Genomic DNA, 18,961 nt, shown 5'->3' on the forward strand with positions numbered 1-18,961 from the left:
TGGTACATGTGTGGTGTGTGGTTGTGTGTGTGTAGTGTGTGGTGTGTGTATGTGTGTGGTGTGTGTGTGTATGGTGTGTGGTGTGTGTAGTGTGTGTGTGGTGTGTGTGTGCGGTGTGTGTGTTGTGTGTGTGCGGTGTGTGTGTTGTGTGTGTGGTGTGTGTGTGGTGTGTGGTGTGTATGTGTGTGTGTTGGTGGAGAGGGGTCAGCAGGCAGAGGAAAGCAGTTCATCCAATGCCTGGAAGCTTCTGCCCCTCGGAGGTGGGTTGTGGACACAGCCTGGGCCTGGTGGGCAGTGGCTGAGCGCCAGCCTTGTGCCCTGGGACTGAGATCTGGGACTTTACCCAGTGGGGCGGAGAAGTTAAGAAGTGCTAGTTAGGCCCATTTCCCGATCCTCCATGGCCTCCATCCCAGTGCCACTGCCACATGGGAGGCCTGGGGAGGGTGGGAGTGTCTGTGTCTAACAATTGCCCATCTTCATTGAGGACTTGCTGTGAGCCGGGCACTTCCCCATGGCTTCATGGAGATTACATCTTTTATTCTCACGGTGTCTCTACAAGATAGGACACCTTATTTTCCCAACTACACATGGGAAGACTGAGGCACGTAGAGGGTAAGTGACTGACCTGCCCACAGGCACACAGCCAGGCACTGATGGATCTGGGATTCAAATCCAGGGAGCGACCTCAGCAGTTAAGCACTAACCCATTAGGCCTTCTGGCTTGAGCAGTGAGCTGGCTCTTTCTAAAGCACTGTCTGTCCATTATTTTGTTTCTCCTGAGGCCAGCTCCAGGGGAAAAGTGAAGCTGGCTGCTTTCACTTCACAGATGAGGACCCCAGAGCTCAGAGAGGAAAAGTAACTCCCTTTAATCAGTGGCTAGCAGATCAGTGCCCCCTCCACGCCCCCGCCAGGCTGGGAGCTCTTTCAGGATGGGGGCCTGTCCCACCAGCCGTGTACCTTGCTCACAGCAGACCTCACTAAATGCAGTTTCCTCGTGCAAATGTGCAGGGGTTTTGCTGAGTGCTCTGAGCTTGTCTTATTGCCCTGGTCTCCCTAGGAGGTGGGAATGACGGCTTCACTTCACAGATGGGGAAACTGAGACTCAGAGCACAAGGCCACACAGCAGTAAGGGGTAAGGCAGGACTGAGGGAGGCAGCACATCTGGCCTGGGAGAGGGGTTAACCAGCCAGGAGGAGCTCGTAGAAGGGCTGAAATAAAGACCGACCTTGCCGAGTGTTGGCGAGGATGTGGAGGAACTGGAACACTCCTGCATTGCCAGGGACACGCAGTGACATGGCGACATGGCTGCTCTGGGAAAGTCTGATGCTTTCTCTGAAAGTCTAACAGGGATGTACCACACTGCTCAGCAGTCCCACTCCTGGTATTTACCATAGAGAAATAAAAACTTACGGTCCCACAGAAACGCGGGTTTTTAGCAGCTCTATTCATAATCATCAACAACTGGAAACAAGCCACATGGCCTTCAATGACCAAATGGATAAACAAGCTGCTACATGTACCCCAGGGAATACTGCACTCCAGTAAAAAGGAGTGGACTCCTGATACACACAGTGACTTGAAGGAATCTCAAAGGCATTCTGCTCAATGACAGGAGCCAGCCTCAAAAGGTTCTATGCTTTATCATTCCACTTACCTAGCATATTTGAAAACACAAAAGCTATAGTGTCAGAGAATAGATCAGTGGTTGCCAGGGTGGAGGAATGAGGGGAGGGTGTGGCCAGGACAGTGCCAGGGAGTTTTTGGGGTGATGGAACTGCCCGTTATCTTGATCTGGAGCTGGTGGCTCCAAAAATCTATCTGTGTGCTAAAATTCAAATAACTGCACAACTAAAGCCCGTCTATTTTGCTGTATGTATTAAAAGATAAAAGGCCACGGGGAGGCTGGAAGAGGAAGGGCATGAGCCAGGCAACATCCTTGGCTGAGGAACAGGTGACGGACCCGGTTCTCACCAGTAGCTTAGTGACTTTCAGGGCAGCCTCGCCTGGCCGCAGGAGGGATGTGGCTAATTGTAGCTTCTATCTGGGTTCACCAGAAGGTGGTGGCTAGCAGCTGAGGTGTTGGGATAGCATCCTGGGCCCTCCAGGAGCTGGGTGATGAAAGGTTAAGCTCTGGCTTCCCTGGCAGGGTGGGGTTGGCCTCCTGTCCTGATGGCTGGCATACACCGAAGCGTTAATCCAGAGTCTCTGTGTGCCAGGCGTGGGACTGCCGTCACAGTTACCACCCGCCACTGTCTCCTATCACCATGGGGCCTGTGTGTGGGGAGGGGAAAGGCGTATCCACTCCCTTTTGTGGATGAGGAACTAAAGCCAGGGGGCGTAGGAGGGTAGTTTGGCCTAGAAATGACATCACACTCACTAAAGACCGCCAATATCAACTTTCGCAGTTTTTTCCCCCAATGCGACATGGTATACTGCCTGCCTAGTTGATCTGGTCTACAGCCACATACCCCACAGTTTGATACTGTGTTCTGATGTTTGTTCGGGTGCTTTATTTTAAGACACCAGGAGGCTCGAAAATGGGAGGTGACCTGGGGACATCTCCGCAGTCTGCCTCTGGCAGCCCTGGCTGGGGCTGGAGGGTGAGATTTGCCTGGGGCCACAGAACACTGAGACAGCAGGGTCCCCTGGTGGAGAGCCCAGTGGCCTCTGAGCCTGTCTGTAGATGGGGATGGCTTTTCTGCCTTTGCCGGAGGGTGGGTGCAAGTGGGAATGAGATGCTGGAAGCGTCCCGAGGTGGGGAGTGGCACACTGTTATTCACCCTGGTTGGCACTGAAACCCCGGGAGCTTGGTTTCCTCATTCACAGTGTGTCCATCAGTAGCACCCATCTTGAAGGGCAGCTGTGATTAAATAAACCAGGGCCACCCCGGAGCCGGCCTCTGAGGCTTCACCTTACCCCGTTTACACTTCTGTCTCCTCTGCATAGATTTGACTGACTGAGGACGCGACGGGCACTCAGCTTCTCTGCATCTCTGTCGTCCAGCGGAGGGGCTGGCACATAGTAGGTGCTCCCAGCCTGACTCAAGATGTTGCTGGGGGTGGGGAGTGGGGGACTGGGGAGGACCATGGGCAGACCTGGGGTACCAGGAGGGGCTGGTGTGGGGCTGATGGCCGGGAGGGCAAAGCCTGAGTAGGGAACCTAGACCACCTCAGCGTCCCTGCCAACACCCCTGGCAGCCTTCTCTGGCTCTCCTGGGTATGAGGGCACCCCATCCCCTTCTTCGGTCCTGGCAGGTTTGAAGGGGGGTGGCAGGGAGACGGGAGAGGGGCTCACTGGCCTACAGGATTGGGCAGAAGTTTGGTGGGGACCCAGACCCCAGAACTTAGAAGTCCCTGCCCAGGCTCAGACAGACCCTCCCGTCTTCTAAGCCTTGTTTGCCCTCATGAATCCCAGCTTCTTTCCTCCCCACCCCTTCAGGAAGCTTGGATGTGGCCGCCATCCAGGCCCAAATGCCCTCTCCTGGGCCCTACGCCTCCAGGGCTGGCTCTAAGGCACCACGCAGCCTGTCAGATGGCGTGGGCTGTGTCCCCTGAGCAGACCGGCTCCCAGAGCCTCAGGGGCCTGGAGAGCGTCGCCTCAGCTGTTTGACAAGGAAGCCAGCTGTGCTCCCCTTGCTGCCCTGGGCTCGTGGGGAGGCCTCAGCAGGCCTGGCGTGGGGTGTGGCCTTCCCCTATGTCAGGCCCCTTCCCCTAGAGTCTGGAAGCTGGGGAGGAACTCTGGCAAGAGACCGGTGTCTCCCCTCAGCCCTTCTGCAGAGGCCGGGCTGGAGGAGAAGATGGCGGCCAAGCAGCCCCCGCCTCTGATGAAGAAGCACAGCCAGACGGACCTCGTGAGCCGCCTGAAGACCCGCAAGATCCTCGGCGTGGGCGGGGAGGATGACGACGGGGAGGTGCATCGCTCCAAGGTGGGGTGCAGAGCAGGGGCCTCCGGCACCAACTGGGGAGGCCAGGCTGACCCACCATAGGGGAGAAGGTTAGCCGAGGCCCAGGGAGCCGCAGGAGTTCTAGGACTTAGCTGATGTTCCTAGAAATGTAACGGCAGTGCCAGGGGAATAACGAGATGGTTAGAATTAAGCGCCTATTACATGCCTGGTTTTCCAGCAATTCCTTTACAAGCATTATTTAAATCTTCTTGTTGGCACTAGAAGATGCAGATACTGTAAAATTATTAACCCATTTTATAGATGAGGAAACGAAGGCTCAGAGAGGTTAGGCAACCTGCCCACGGCCACATTGGTAAGTGGCAGTACCAGGCTTCAAGTCTGCGTTTGGCAGAGCCCTGAGCTTTCATATGTCACCATCATATTTTCAGCTTCTTTTAAACCCTAGTGTCAAGGGGAAGCAGGAGAGGGGGTGGCCTCATGTGACCCTCCCCACCTGGGGGACCCTTTGGCCAAGCTGAGGTGCCCAGGTGGGGTCTCTGGGTGTGCAGGACTTGGGAGGATGAGTGAGTGGGGGCGCTGAGAACTGCCCTCACCCTGGTTGCCTCTGACCCTGTCTGTCCACAGATCAGCCAGGTCTTGGGCAATGAAATCAAGTTTACTGTTCGGGAGCCTTTGGGGCTCAGGTGAGCATTTACCTGACTTTTTGGGGGAGGGGAGGGGTTGAGGAGAGCAGAATGCACAAGACCCCACCTCATTTGGCCTGGTCTCTGGATACTGTCTCATTACCTCCCCCAAACCTGCCATCCCTGGGGATCTGGGCTGGAGAGGGAGGGTCCCCTGGGGCAGGGCTGTGACCTTCTCTCCACGCCTCCCAGGGTCTGGCAGTTCGTCTCTGCTGTGCTCTTCTCTGGCATTGCCATCATGGTGAGCCCCCACCCCCGGCCCCTGAGATCTGGCCCCGTATGGCTGCCCCAGCCCTTCTCCAGCTGCTCACCGGGGGTACCTCCTCCATCCTGGCCCCTCATGCAGGGCCCATCTGTCAGGCTCTCGGACTGCCGGTTCTCGGGCTGCCTCCGAGAGCCTGACTCCTACACTGCCACACCTGTGCTCTGTCCAGGAGCACACTAGATCCCATGGTTTGTGGCCTGACTTCTTGTCCCAGGAACCCTGGAGTTTTCTGTCCCGGCATGGGGGCAGGTGGGGACAATCAGGTCCAGAGGCTGGACTGCCCCCAAGGATGCTGATCCTGCCCCTGGGGGGAAGGAAGGCATCCGTGGGAGGTGTCAGCTGTCACCCCCCACCGTCTCCCAAGCGGGACCTCTAAGCCCCTGTCGCTGCCCGCAGGCGCTTGCCTTCCCTGACCAGCTCTATGATGCGGTCTTTGATGGAGCCCAGGTGACCAGCAAGACCCCCATCCGCCTCTACGGCGGTGCCCTCCTCAGTGAGTACTGCTGGGGCGGGGCCTGGGGGAGGCGACGGGCAGCTGGGAGACCCAGCGGGGCTGAGGAGAGCATGGGGGTCCGTGCCTGGCCACCCCTTCCTTTCTTCGGGCAGATGCTGCAGCCCACACCCTGGCCTCTGATGAATGTCTCTGCTGGGGATGTGCTGCCATCTTGTGGCCATTGGTGGAATATACCCAGTGGGTTGGAACTTGCGGTTGCCAGCTTCTGCAGGGAGCACTTCTAAGTGTATGCACTGCCCTGGGCATTGTAGTACAGAGATGGAGGAGGCCCAGGCCCAGCCCTCTAGGACGTCACAGCCTAGAGGAGAGGCAGATCAATTCAGTGTCTGCAAAACCCCTCGCACCCACCCTGTTTTATCCCCAGGGCCACTTCTGTTTGGACCACTTGTGTTTCCTCTCTAACCTGAGATGCACATGTTAGGATTTGGAATTATAGTTTTTAAAGCTCAGCATAGGTAATATGCTTCCCTTTCTAAAAATATTCCATGGCTCCCTATTGCCTACAGAATAAAGGCTCAGCTCCTCTAGAGTTAGGGTTGTTGGAATAAAATAAATACACACCCAGTGGCATGTCTGGTACCAGCAGACACTGGGTGGGCGGGGCCTGCTAGAGGCCAAGTCAGTGGTTCTTCCACTGAAAAGTAGGTTCATCCCCCCCTCCCCCCGGGGAGTTCCTTAGAGTGAGTTTTTAATGGGCTCAGGTTTTCTGTCTGGGAGTCCGTGTGAAAGAAAACCCGATTATAGGACCAGGTAACCCATTAACTCTTGGATTCCATCAACACAGCATCCTCCTGACAGAACCAGACGTGGGCAGGGGCCAGGAGCTCAGCCCTCCCCCTTTATAAAGAGATCGAGTCTCAACGTGGGGAAGTGACTCGCCCAGTGTCGCACAGGGCCTTGGAATGACAGGGGCAGGCTGAAGCAGCGGCATTGAGTCTGGAGGGGACAGGATCAGGGACAGCCTTGATTTGAGGAGTGTGAATGGGGCGGAGGCGTGGAGTCCAGGACCCCGGCTGTCTTGCAGCGGTGGCCGGAGGAAGGAGGAGCCTCCTGCCCTGCTGGGAGGGGGTCAGCGGTCCCGCCCCCAGCCCCTCTTCGTCCCCTGCCCCAGGCATCTCCCTGATCATGTGGAATGCTCTCTACACGGCTGAGAAGGTCATCATTCGATGGACCCTGCTCACCGAAGCCTGCTACTTCGGGGTCCAGTTCTTGGGTGAGTCCTGGGTGGGCAGTGAGAGAGGCTGATGGGCAGCTTCGCCCCTGACCTGCCTGCTGTAGCCACTTGGGTGTGTGGGAGGTGATGAAAGCCTGTCTGTGGGGGCCTAGTGAGGGGAGAGAGGGATAAGGACTCACCTGGCTGTGTTTACGTGTGTGCCTGCACACCTGTGCACACATGCCTGACACACATGCCTGTAGCTTCCCAAATCCACACACTTCTGTCTATGGCCTTGCACACACATGCATCTGCAGCCCCCCGTGCCCGCTGCCCACTGGACCCAGCACCTGTGTAATAACGTGCACTCAATTTTGCCCACCTGCTGTGTCCCGGTTCCTGTCACATGGGAGACATCAGAGCAGAAACATCTGTGGGGTTGGCAGGGGCAGGGGGCAGGTCCTGTGCTTCCCACCTGGGAGGATCCTGGGCTCAGAGCAAAGTTAGGGAGACGGCCACACCAGCGCTCCAGGCTGGGGGGCGGCCCCAGCACACATCCCCTCCTCTGACCCTGTGGCCTTGCCGGCCTCTCTCCCACAGTGGTCACTGCCACGCTAGCTGAGACGGGCCTCATGTCCCTGGGGATTCTGCTGCTCCTGGTCAGCCGCCTCCTTTTTGTCGCCATCAGCATTTACTACTATTACCAAGTCGGCCGAAGACCCAAGAAGGCCTAGCTGCCCGCTGGGCCTGGGGCCCTGCCCATGCCCAGGGCAGAGTGGCGCTGGGGCCTCGGCTTCCCTCTGGCTCCTGGAAGGCAGGAGGGTCCCCTGCCCTGCCCCAGCCCTGCCCCAGGGAGGCAGGGGGTGGGGGGCCTTCCTTTCCTCCTGGGCACCCCGCGTGCTGTGATCTCCTGGGCTTTCAGGCTTGACATGCTGGTTTGGGGAGAGACAGGGCCTCTGCTGCCCTATTCTTCACCCTCACAGTAATACCTCCTTTCCTTGGGTCTCTTGGCCTCCAGACCCCCTCAACAGACACTGACTAAAGTCAAGCTGGAGTCATGAGGGTAGTGGGCTAAGTCGAGGGTCCAGCCTCTTCTGCCAGGAAGCCCTTCTTGCTTTTGAGAGAGGCTGTGACCACCCCCCATCCTTCTCCCCACACCCCCAGCCAACCTAGCGCCCAAGCAGCTAAACTTGGCTTCCCTCTAACCCTGGAAAACCCTGTACCCTCCTCCCCAGTCTGGCCCTCTCCACACGCACCCCCTGAACACACACACAGACACGCAACACACCCCCACGATGTGAGCAAACACATACACATCACACACACACTCACACACACACACACACACGGGCACCTTCACAGCCCAGCCGAGGGCACGCAGGCAGGGTGTGCTGTCTGAGATGGCACCTCCCTTTCAGCCGTTCTTCGAGGATGGGCCACACACAGCTAGAAGCCCTGTCCCCACTCTCCTGGCCTGGCGCGATGAGCTCTCCTGGGACCTTGCTCTAGGGCACTCTGTCTACCCCAGGACCCCGGAGTCCCCCGGGAGCCCCCTCCCTGCAACCAGCCTGAGTTCAGAGGCAGCCAGCAGCTGCACCCACAGGCCGCACGGACACAGCCCCCAGTGGAGACCATTGTAAGTGGCGGGGCTGGGAGAGGAGGAACAGAAGGAAAGCCACAGCGCTCCCTCGCCCTGGAATGTCCCCCAAGGCCTGATGGCCACTGGGTTCAGCCTGTCGCCCACTCCTCCCTGCTTCCCGGTGAGCCGTCCCCAACACCTGCAACCCTGGCTGCCTCCAGGGTCTGGCTGAGTGGGACTGGGTGGCCCTCAAACTCAGCACAGGAAATAAGTAGAAACATTTCAGCAGGCCGCCTCCCCTTGTCTCCCCCACCTGGCACCCTGGCAAAGGCTGACAACTGGCTGTCTTGGGGCTGAACAGCGCCCACCCTGCCTCTCCCTGCGGGCCCACCAGCCTGTGCTGTATCCACCCCCCATTAGTCCCTGATCCCAACCCTGTCCCTCCTGCCAGCACGCCGGCACACACGTGGGAAGTGGCAGGCCCCAGCCCTGGGGACAGGTGTAGGGAGAGAAGCAGCCCCAGGCCCCAGACTCGCTTCCCATCCTGGCGGAGAGCCGGAATGGCTGGAGGGTGTCTATATGTACGGCCAGCTCTGGCTGCTGCCAGGTGGGCCCCTGCCGGGGGTCCTCACCCCCGTCCACTCTGTGCCTGGCTGTCCCTGCGCCCAGATACAGCACCATGGCCTGTACCCAGCAGAGCAGTGGCACCACCGTGGTTACAGTGGATGCCCCGAGGCTCTGCTTGGTAAACGTGGCCGAGCAGAATGGGAGGCTGGAGCCTGAGGAAGGGCCCCTCTCCTGGCATCTCTCTCGCTACCTAAGCCTGTGCCTCTCCCTGAAGAGCTGCCTCCCTGCTGCCAAGCCCTGGTCTGGCCACGAGCCACTACTGCCTCCCGCCGGTGGTGCCGCCAGCGGGCAGTGCCCTCAGGCCGAAGCCTCAGTCCCCCATCTGAGCCAGGCCTAGTCCTCTAATAGGGACGGTTGCTTTGTCCTCCCATAACTGCAGGTGCATTCCACCTGGGGAATGAGGCTGCGCGTTGGGCGTCTGCTGGCCCTGGGACATCCAGTCTTCCACACTCAACCGTGGGATGGGAGGGTGGCGTGGCCTTACTCCATGGGGCTGGCCAGGCTCTGGTACAGAGCTGTGCTCACAAAATACCGGGTGGCTTGGTTAGACCTAATTGTAGTGGAGCCTGGGGGAGAGGGTGAGGGAGGGGACTGCAGGTCAGATAAGACCTGGAAGACAGACGTACAGCCTCGGGGGCAGGGGGACTCTAAGGCAAGGAGGACGTACAGTTGGGAAGGAGGCAGTGGCAGAGGGGCCCTGAAGTCCAGCGAGGAAAGCTTAGCGTGGGCCCCGCACTCTGCTCCGTTCGGGGTGACCTGGAACACCTCTTTTCCCAGCTCCCTCCAGCTATCAGCAGCCTCTTGTCAAGCTTCCGTCTCACCCCAGTCTATCCCCACCCCCAAATCAAGACCACCTTTCTTCACGGTCACTATTTATTCTTTGTTCCTTTTTCTTTTTGTAAGAAACAGTCACAAAAACCAGTGCAAAACCATCAGTGTGGGCGTCCTGTTTTATATTACAAAACTTCCTCTGGCTGTATCATATAAAACGGGGTCTCACAGGAGAGAAACGTGATAAATTAGCTCTGCAATCTACGGCAAGGAACGTAGACAGTTTTTAAAATAGACTTTCAACATACGAGGGAGGAGGGGGCTTCTGGGGAGATGGGGGTGCTGGGGCCTCGGCTGGTTTGGGGGATCCTGTCTGGGCCCCTCAAACACGGATAGAGAGATGGACAAGGGAGGCTGCGGACAGGCCTGAGCACCAAGGCTAGAAATTAACAGAGACCCTGGGGAGGAGCCCTCACCCCTAGCCCATAAAGAGATACTCCTTTTCTCTAAGAGGCAGTAGCTTCAGAGCAGGAAAGTGGCTTTCAGTACAGGCAGGGTTTGTGATGAGCGGTGTAGTCTTGTTCCTTGCCCTGTTAGCAGGGTCCGAGGAAGTCTCTGTTGTGAGCTGTTGTATACGAAGAGGTATCCCTGCCCACCCCTACCCCCAGCCACTACCAGAACCTGCTGTGGGTTGTATCTGGACCAAGCCAGCTGAACCCTGTTCCTCCCTGTGCTCTGGAGGGAGGCTCAAGCCTGATCAGGGCTGAGCTTTCTTTGCCTTGCCTCCAAGGAACGGCCTCAGGCAGCCTTGCAAATAGCTACCAGCCTGGGCGAATGCCAACAGGAGCAGAAACCACCTGTCTTCTCTTTCTAGGCTAAGAAGGTGGCCAGTGGCTGGCTGGGGAACTGAATCTGGGCTGATTGAGGGTTCCTTGGCACATTTGTGGAAAGCCATTGAGTAGCAGTCTGTGTCCGCCCTTGAACCCACCTTAGTCAGATTTCCCTTCGTGACCAGCCCTTTCTCCTGGGTTCTCCCTCTGACTCGTATGGGCCCCAGAAGCCTGGGATGCCCCTGGATTAGAGCCATAAAGCTGTGCAATTTGCCTCAGTCCTTCCCAGCATGGTTTTTTTGTTTTTGCTTGTCATTCTCAGACCAGCCATTTACCTCTTCCAAAAAGCTGGGGCTAAGCATGTAGGTGGTTCAAGAGGGGCAGGTCCCAGGCCCCAGGCTGGGCCACGGTACCAGCGGCAGGTCCCTGAGTCTCAGGAGCTTAGCTTCTATGGAGCTCAGGTGTCATTTATGGGGCTGCCAGAGCAAGCTGTTGAAGGGAGAATTTGGCAAGACTGAGCTCAGAGACCTGGTGGGAGGGCCAGGACCGGCGGGCACAGCAGGAGGAGATTGGAGGAGGGTCCACCTGAATCTTTGCAGCAGGCACAGAGCTTCTGGCTGCATCTCAGAAGGGGGCAGGAGCACAGGCCAGGGAACACTGGGCTTTAGGCTGTGACTCCGAGTGTCCCTGGTGACTGGACAGCCTGAGGGGAGGCTGGAGGCTGATACAGGGTGCTGGTGGCTTGTGAGACAGAATGAGCTCTTCCTGAACAGGGACAGAGGGGAGAGAAGAGAGCAGACATCACACTGCTCTTTCCATCCCTGCCCATGGCAGACATCACTAATCAAACTTACAGTGGCTGGCAGACATCACTCATCAGGATTGCACCGTCAGCTCTCACTGAGCCCAGACCAAACCTCAGATCCCCAGCACAGCCTCCAGCAGCCACCCCTGATCTATCAGGGTAGGGGCATCTTGCAATCCAGTTGCCAACACTCATCTAGAGTTTGAGAACTGAGTACTTGTGGGTGTGCATCTGCGAGTCTCCCTGCCCAAGCCTAGAGGGAATACTAAGAAATGTGCGAACAGTGACGAGACAGGAAACCTTGTTGCAGCAGAAATGGCCTCGATGCCTTCAGGATTCTTTAGTCTGGAGAGAAGAGGGCTCAGGGGAGTCAATGTGTGACCTTAACACTCCAGGAAGAAGAGCAGGCAAGCAGGATGCCGTGGACAGAGCCACAGAAAAACAGAAACCTCTTCTGTATATTAAGCTGACGCTAAAGTCAGAGCAGTCCAAAGGCAGGAGGCTGCCTTGGGAGGTAGTAAGCTCTCTGTCCCTGGAGGTATGCAAGAAGAGGGTGGAGAAGTCTTGGCAAGGATCTCGAAGAAGATATCCAAGCCTCAGTTCTGGGTGCGGAGAGGGAGACCCAGATGATCTTGGGGATTTCTTCCACTCTGGGAGCTGGGGAGTTGAGGAAGGACAGGGAAGGGGGTGGCTTGTGGGGAGAGGTGGGCAGTGTGGACAAGGGAATGTGAGGTGTGTGTTTTCCTGGGGACTCAGAGAGAGAGGTCGGGAGGTGTCAGGAGGGCGCGGTGGGAAGTCATGGAATGTTTTCTTAGCTGTAGAGCAGGGAGGAGGCAGTTCCTGGCTGGCTTGCCCTCTCTTGTCTGGGGGAACCGGAATGCTGCGGCCAGGGGTGCATGTGGGCAGCAGAGCTGACAGAGTCCTGGATGCAGTGACAGCAGCCTGGAGACAACTCAGATTCTTTTCAGAACTGTCATGCCTGTGCTGTGTGTCTGTGGATGGGCCACTGCCCCTCTCTGGGCCTTTCAGATTATTTGGTCCAACAGATGGGGAATGCAAGGATCCTGCCAGCTGGGCCATTCGTGGATGCCGTTTCAGCAGCTCACTCTCGACCCTGGCCTGAACAGGGGACAGTCCATCCTCCAGTGGACCAGGGATTGCTCTGTGGGTTCCGAGTCCTCAAGGATGTGCCAGCTGAATCTCTGTGGGGCCCCCTGGGCTTTGATGACTTCTCTGAGATTTGCTTTGGCCTCCTCGTTGCCTAAATCCTCACTTTCTTGGCATCAGGTCCTGGTGCAGTGAGGAGAGAGGGCCCAGGGTCTGGCTGGACCAACAAGGGCACTGGGCCTGGTGTTCCTTTGGTCTCTAGAGCAGCCTACATCCTGGGCCAGGCGCTGGGGTCTCTGTGGAGAGCCCACGGCACCTGCCCTGAGTCCAGGCGAGGATACATCAGTCCATACTTTTGTCTTCATTTTGTTTTGTTAAAAAAATAGCTCTATGCCCCTGGCCCTTCTCCTGGCCATCTTTGATGGCCTCATCTTCTCCCCTGGGGCCAAGAGGACAGCGGGGAGGGGCAGGGGAGGGCATCGGGTGCTGGGCAGTGGTGGGTGGGGCGAGTCTTCGGGCCTCAGGCCACACCCTCTACTGGATGCCCCGGAAGAGGCACATGGCGAAGATCATGGCGAAAAGCTGCAAAAAAGGAAAAAAAGCAGGAACTGGCTTATCAGGCTGGGCCCTTTGTGGGCTGCCTGGTCCTTTCCAGGGGAAGGGCCATCTGCCTCCGGGGCAGAGTGAATGCCTGCCCTCTTAGCACACTCCTCCCGTAAGGATTCCTGACATTCCCCTGGGGCCAGCCCTTCTCACCAGCCCATACCCGGCTTTATTTGGTGGAGTCAGGGACCAGGAAGACGTTAGAAACCGAGTCTTGGGTTCAAATCCAGCTCCCTGACATACCAGGGGGTGACCTTAGGCAAAGTACTTCCCTGCACTGGGCCTCAGTATGTATCCAGAGCTTGCTATGTGCCAGGCACAGTTTTAAGTGCTTTCTTGGGAGGTATGTAACCTACCTGAGGTCACATAGCCACCAGCAGGGGAGCCGGGGTTTGAGTCCCAGGCATTGTGACCCCAGAGCCCATGCTCACAACCCCTGCAGGCTCCCCTCCAGTTCACAGGAAGGTGGTGAGATGTAAGTGTAATGCAACTACCTAATGATGTAATGTGCCTGTTATCTAGAAGATGCTCAGTAAAGGTTACCAGGACTGCTATGAATAGGCAAGCAGCTGCAGCCCTTCCCGGAGTTAGGCGCTCCATTCCTGAACACCTGGCTGAGGGCCCGGGGTGGTGGGGCAGGGAGACCCTAGCTCACCGACTGACCAGATTTGCTGATGTCCCCATGGCCAGAGCTCACTGCAAGTAGCCACGGGAACAGTCCCCAGACCACAGGTCATGGCCAAATCACCAGGAGGCTCACTGGGGTGGGGAGGGGCTGCCGGGACGGGGCCACGTAAAGGTATCCGTCTTGAGCAGGATTCTGCCTCCCATGGGGCTGGCCAGCCAGGCTCATGGGCTGGGCTGGGAGTGAGGCAGCAGATCAAGTATATGGATGCTGCCGTCCCCGTCATCTGTAATCCCTCTGTGCCCTGGGAGCAGGGTGATCAGCCCACTTTGCAGATGAAGAAACTGTGACTCAGACATCCTGCATCTGGAGCGGGGCAGAGCTGGGAGCCGGACTCTAAGGCCCATGCTCTTCCTGCATGGGACACACTCGTGTGAGTTCCCTGCTGCAGATTTATCGTGTTCATTGTTGCCTCTCATGAGGGGACTTGTTCACCCGTAACAGTGCTGGCGCACAGTAGGGCTCAATGTGTGCTTGTTGAATACAGGAATGAATAATAAATGATGCCTCCCTCTCCGCCATCCCCAGTAGTCTCCACGAAACTGCACTTGGTGGGCTGCAGGCACAGTGGGAAACCAGGCAAGGCGAAGTTCATGGTGCCAGGTGCCCAGGCTGCTGGAGGGGGAAGCTGAGGATCCGGCTGCCTGACTTCCTACCTCCGCGGGCCGAGGACTGGCTGAGACCCCAGAGTGCCCCTTCCTGGGTTTGGTTAGGTGTGGGCAATGCTCTGTCCAGCCCCCAGGAGCAGCAGGCATAGATCCCAGAGGACAGAGATGGGAGGCGGCCACTCCTCCCTTTGGCTGAGGCGCCACCTAGTGGTGGTTGCAAACGGTCTGCAGGAGCTCACCTTTCAAGGGGCCCTTAGATAAAGGAGGCTAAGACCACCGTAATGGATGCGTAAGGCCCCGTAGGCCCTGAACACCCCAGAGAGAAAAGGCCTGATCTCGAACCACAGGCTGCAGCCTGTCTTTCAAAGCAGCTGTGCCGATGCCTCTGCAAGCGTGAAATCTCTCTGGACCATGGAGCTGGGGTGGAGGTGAGGATGGGGATGGGGGAGTGGGAGGCAGTGGGTATGACATTCAGGGCCTGCCCATCCCCACTTCTGGGCCATTGGCTCCCATGTTTCACCTCCAGAGTTCAAGAATGACTCTCAGGCAGCAGAGACACAGCCGGGCTTACCACCCCATAGTGCCCACAGTGGGGGCCCCTTGGGTCGCAGGTGAAGGACATGAAGAGGGAGGGAGGCTGGGGGCATCTGCCTAGGCTCCAAGTGAGGCTTCATCCTGGGGAGCGGAAGAAGTGGAGGCCTTTGCTTACCTCGATGGCCAGTACCCCGATGGCAAGGGCTCCAGCCAGGTAGACGTAGGTTTCAAAGGTGTTGAGGATCACGGTGTAACAGCCCTTGGAGGGAGGGATGAGAGGTGAAGTTAAGGCCAGGGGTGAGAGTCCCGGAGTCAGAGTCAGCAAGTGGACTAGGGTTCCTGGCAGGTGTCCCCAGAGCTCTCACCCTATCACATGGCTGCTGAGACGGGACAGTGGGGAGGGGGTGCAGGGCAGGAGACCCAGAAACAGCGACTTGGCAGCATCGCACCAAAGACCATCCTTGCCACGCGGCCCCTAAGGTGAGGCAGAGAACTGACGGTGTGCAGGCCATGTCTTATGTCACTACTACAGTGATTGGAATATTGGGAAATTTCCCATAAATATCTGAACCTCTGGAGAAATCAGAAGAACCAACAAGGGGAGCTATTCCTTTTCACATCAGCACCATCAGCAGCTGCTGCTGTTTGGATGCAACAGGTGCTCCCTGGGGTCCGCAGGATCCCCCCATCCCATTCCCTATTGTCCCACACCCACTCCCCTACTGTTCCTCGTGACCTGCCTGGCTGCAGGAGTTCTGGTTTTCAGCCACTTCCCCAAGGAAACAGCCCAGCGTTCAAATCCCTGCTCGCGTGCTACCTCCTTCGGGCAGCTTTCTGAACCAGCCCAGCCCACAGGCTCTGGAGTTAATTCCCATGCTCTTACTGCTTTCTTAAGCAATCCTGGATACATATAAACTGAGACAGCGACAGAGATCGAGATCCAGATAGAGACTGAGATAAATAGAGAGGAATGGGGCGTGGCGAGACAGAGAAAAAGCAAGCCAGTGCCAAGCCAGGAGCTGCCAGTCCATGGCTGCTGCCCCCTCTGACCCTGAGCACCTCACACCTCGGTCATCTTCATGTTCATAACTCTCCCCTCCCCCATGCTGACCACAGAGACTGATGCATGGTACTTGCTTTGAATGACACATATTTTCAAAGTGGGAGAACTTTCCTTCCTTTATAGGAACCTGCATATTCTCTGGGCCCAGGCTGAGAGCCTGCAAGGGGACAAGTCCCCAGGTGGGGGTGGAGAGATCATGCCCAGCCCTTTTTGGGTGACGGTTGCTATTTCTGGGCTCTGTTGAGACCGGGGATTCCTGGGTGCTGGCATACTCACTTCTGTTGTCCATCACGCAGAAACCCAGCCCCTTTGGCCAAAAGTGGGACTGAGGCTGTACCCAGGCAGGTGGACAGCAGGGCCTGATCTGGGACTAGTGGCCAGGTGGTGTCCTAGTACCTGCCTGGAGGCTGACCAGGAGCTGGGCCGGGAAGGCCCCCAGAAGCCCTCCCTGGAACCCCATGGAGCAAACAGGATCTACCCAGATAGAAACAGACCCCACCAGCACAACGATCTGGGTCCATGATACTCTCGGGACTGAGTGTGCATGGGAATAATCCGGGAAGTGGTTAGCAATGCAGATCCCAAGGCCTCGCCTCACAACGCTGGGTCAGTGGGTCTGGTGTGGAGCCCAGGAATAAGCATTATAGGACGATGCCCAAGGTAATTTCTAGTGACCAGGCTGTGTGTGGCCAGGCTTTGAAAGACCTCAAGCCCAGAGATGACAACAAGGAGAATAGATCTTAATTGAACCTTCAGGCCTTGTCTCTGCTGTGGCACTGGGAGCCCAGTAAAGGGCTGTATGACTGGGACGGAGTCCTAAGGGCAACCCAGGGGTCCCTACCCCAGGCCAGGTCAGGACATGATTGTGGCTGGGGGTCCCTTCAGGGCTGGCCCATCCGTTCAGTGAGGCCCAGGGTCCATCCCGGATCTGGCAGCATACCCATGCTGGAGCCCCAAATCCTTTGTTACGCAATTTTGAAGCATTAGAACCCTAAAACGCAGAACTATAATTGCAAAAAAACTAACCTGCTCTGCAAGCAAGGAAAGAGAGACGAGTTGCATCGTTTCGGGATCAGCCCTGGCAGGGGACGCCTCGGCCCTCCCATCATCCCCTCCGCGTACGGCGTGCCCGCCAGCCACAGGCACATCATTCCACATCCTGCAGCCCCAACACACACCCTGGGTTTGTGAAGCTCTTTGAGGGGTTTCCCAGACAGGGAACAGCAATGGCCCAGGAGAGTGGTAGCTGGCAATGGTTACACAGGTGAGCCCTGGGGCCTGGCTGCCTGGGGTCCCAGCCAGCGCTGCCACTTGCTTGCTGTGCGACCTTGGGCTATTTACTTCCTCTCTCTATACCTCAGTTGCTCCATCTATACAATGGGGCCATGTAGATTACCTCATGGGATGGCTGTGAGGATACAATGAGATACTGCAGGTAAGGCACTCGGAAGAGTGTTGGCAAGTAGCAAACTCTCAATCTCAATCCCTGTTAGGATTACCAAGGATTACTGTCTGTCTCTCTGTGCTGCTCTCTCAGCATATCCTGAGTGGTGGAAAGCGTCTGAGCATAGAGTTGAATGTTATTGCAATACAGTCTCACATGCACATGCGCGCGCGCGCACACACACACACACACACACACACACACACACACACACACACACACCAGAAGGGGACAGGAGAAGCAGCATCTCTCTTCTGGAGCATGAAATTGATTTTGAGATGCCTTACCTGGGGAAACTGGCAAGAAGCTGGGGACCTTGTCCAGCAGAGGGAAGCTGAGCCCCGCTCTGTGGCACCTGGGCCTTGACAGCTCATCTTCCCCTAACAGGCTTTGGCACCAAAGACCCTTCAGGTCCCTGGACTCAACCAAGCAGCCCAGGTTGGCCAATGGAAGCTTCCCAGGAACAGAGACACCCTTGGGGAGGTTGGTGCACACACGAGGAAGGGAAGCCAGGATTTACACTGAGGGGGATTCCAAATTCCCCGTCTTTCCTCTGTTCTAAAGGGAAAGGGGGCTGGCATGGGCGGCTGGGTTCTCCCTCCTGTGGGCCAGGCCCTGCTGTAGCTCAGAGCTTACATCTACACACCTGGAGGTTGCTTCACTGCCTCCCACCATCTGTCCCCCATGACTGTTTCCCCTGTCACCACCCGGTGAGACACATGGCGCGGAGCCCCTCCCCAGCCTGCCACCACAGACTGAGTCCTCTAACCATGTGCGCTGTTGCCAGTGCCATCCTCCCTTTCTGCTGGGTGGACACATCCCCCGCCCCCTGCTGCCACCCACAGTCACCCCCCACCTAATCTGACGAGGGCAGCCAGGCCTGGTTGCCACCACAATGGTCACCTACATGCAATGCTTCCCACATGTACATCTCTAGCACCAACCCCCTCCAGCTCCACCCCATACACCCAACTGCCCGCTGGGCACCTCTGCTCGGCTGTTCCAAAGCCCCCTTTTTTTTTTTCATTTGAGATGGAGTCTCACTCTGTTGCCCAGGCTGAAGTGCAGTGGCACGATCTCAGCTCACCACAACTTCTGCCTCCTGGGTTCAAGTGATTCTCCTGCCTTAGCCTCCCAAGTAGCTGGGATTATAGGCGCATGCCACCATGCCAGGCTAATTTTTGTCGTTTTAGTAGAGATGGGGTTTGTCCATGTTGGCCGGGCTGGTCTTGAACTCCTAACCACAGGTGATACGCCGGCCTCGGCCTCCCAAAGTCTTGGGATTACAGGCATGAGCCACCGTGCCTGGCCTCCAAAGGTTTCTTAGACTCAACATGCCCTAGACTGAATGCAAGATCTTCCCCAAACCAGAAGCCAGTCACTCACTCACTCCTCCTGCCCCTCCTCCAATGAGGACCCATCACGAAGGCTGGTAGATTTTGCCTCCTGAACATTTCTCAGATCCACACACCTGTCTGTCTTTACCGCCATCACCCTGGTCTTACCTGCTGTCCTTTCTCACTGGCACAGTGTAAAAGCCCCCTGTCTACCCAGGTCCACCACCAATGTGGACCAGGGGGCCATAGAGCAACTAGGATGCCCCTGTGGCCATGCCATGCATCCCTGCATATCTCACCCCCACCCCAACCCCCACAGCGAACTCAACTCTTCCCACATCCTTGCCATGGACCTGCCAGCAAAGTCAGAAATGGATCCTGGGGCTGGGCACGGTGGTTCACGCCTGTAATCCCCGCACTTTGGGAAGCCGAGGGGGTGATCATTTGAG

The 18,961-nt window shown here is 57.2% G+C and overlaps 2 protein-coding genes across 7 annotated transcripts in view; one reads left to right on the forward strand and one right to left on the reverse strand.

The window, feature by feature from the left end:
- Nucleotides 1-9,660, forward strand: part of TP53I11 (tumor protein p53 inducible protein 11) — an 18,965-nt gene extending 9,305 nt beyond the window's left edge. For 3 of the 5 annotated variants that reach the window (XM_023215791.1, XM_023215790.1, XM_023215792.1), the window contains 7 exons: nucleotides 2,947-3,021; nucleotides 3,766-3,925; nucleotides 4,529-4,587; nucleotides 4,780-4,828; nucleotides 5,249-5,345; nucleotides 6,478-6,579; nucleotides 7,120-9,660. In XM_023215791.1, coding sequence (XP_023071559.1) covers nucleotides 3,797-3,925; nucleotides 4,529-4,587; nucleotides 4,780-4,828; nucleotides 5,249-5,345; nucleotides 6,478-6,579; nucleotides 7,120-7,253 — 570 coding nt within the window. In that variant the 5' untranslated portion in view covers nucleotides 2,947-3,021; nucleotides 3,766-3,796 and the 3' untranslated portion in view covers nucleotides 7,254-9,660. Of the gene's footprint in view, nucleotides 1-2,946; nucleotides 3,022-3,760; nucleotides 3,926-4,528; nucleotides 4,588-4,779; nucleotides 4,829-5,248; nucleotides 5,346-6,477; nucleotides 6,580-7,119 lie in introns of those variants that run through there. The other 2 variants (XM_023215793.2, XM_023215794.1) reach the window with 2 other exon arrangements.
- The window catches only part of TSPAN18 (tetraspanin 18), a 203,022-nt gene continuing 193,645 nt past the window's right edge, over nucleotides 9,585-18,961 (reverse strand). For both annotated transcript variants that reach the window (XM_023215789.2, XM_023215788.3), the window contains 2 exons: nucleotides 14,844-14,927; nucleotides 9,585-12,820 (listed from right to left, as the gene is read on the reverse strand). In XM_023215789.2, the coding sequence (XP_023071557.1) occupies nucleotides 12,773-12,820; nucleotides 14,844-14,927 (132 nt within the window). In that variant the 3' untranslated portion in view covers nucleotides 9,585-12,772. The remainder of the gene's footprint in view (nucleotides 12,821-14,843; nucleotides 14,928-18,961) is intronic.

This window comes from Piliocolobus tephrosceles, chromosome 13, assembly GCF_002776525.5.
Source record: "Piliocolobus tephrosceles isolate RC106 chromosome 13, ASM277652v3, whole genome shotgun sequence".
NCBI lineage: Eukaryota > Metazoa > Chordata > Mammalia > Primates > Cercopithecidae > Piliocolobus > Piliocolobus tephrosceles.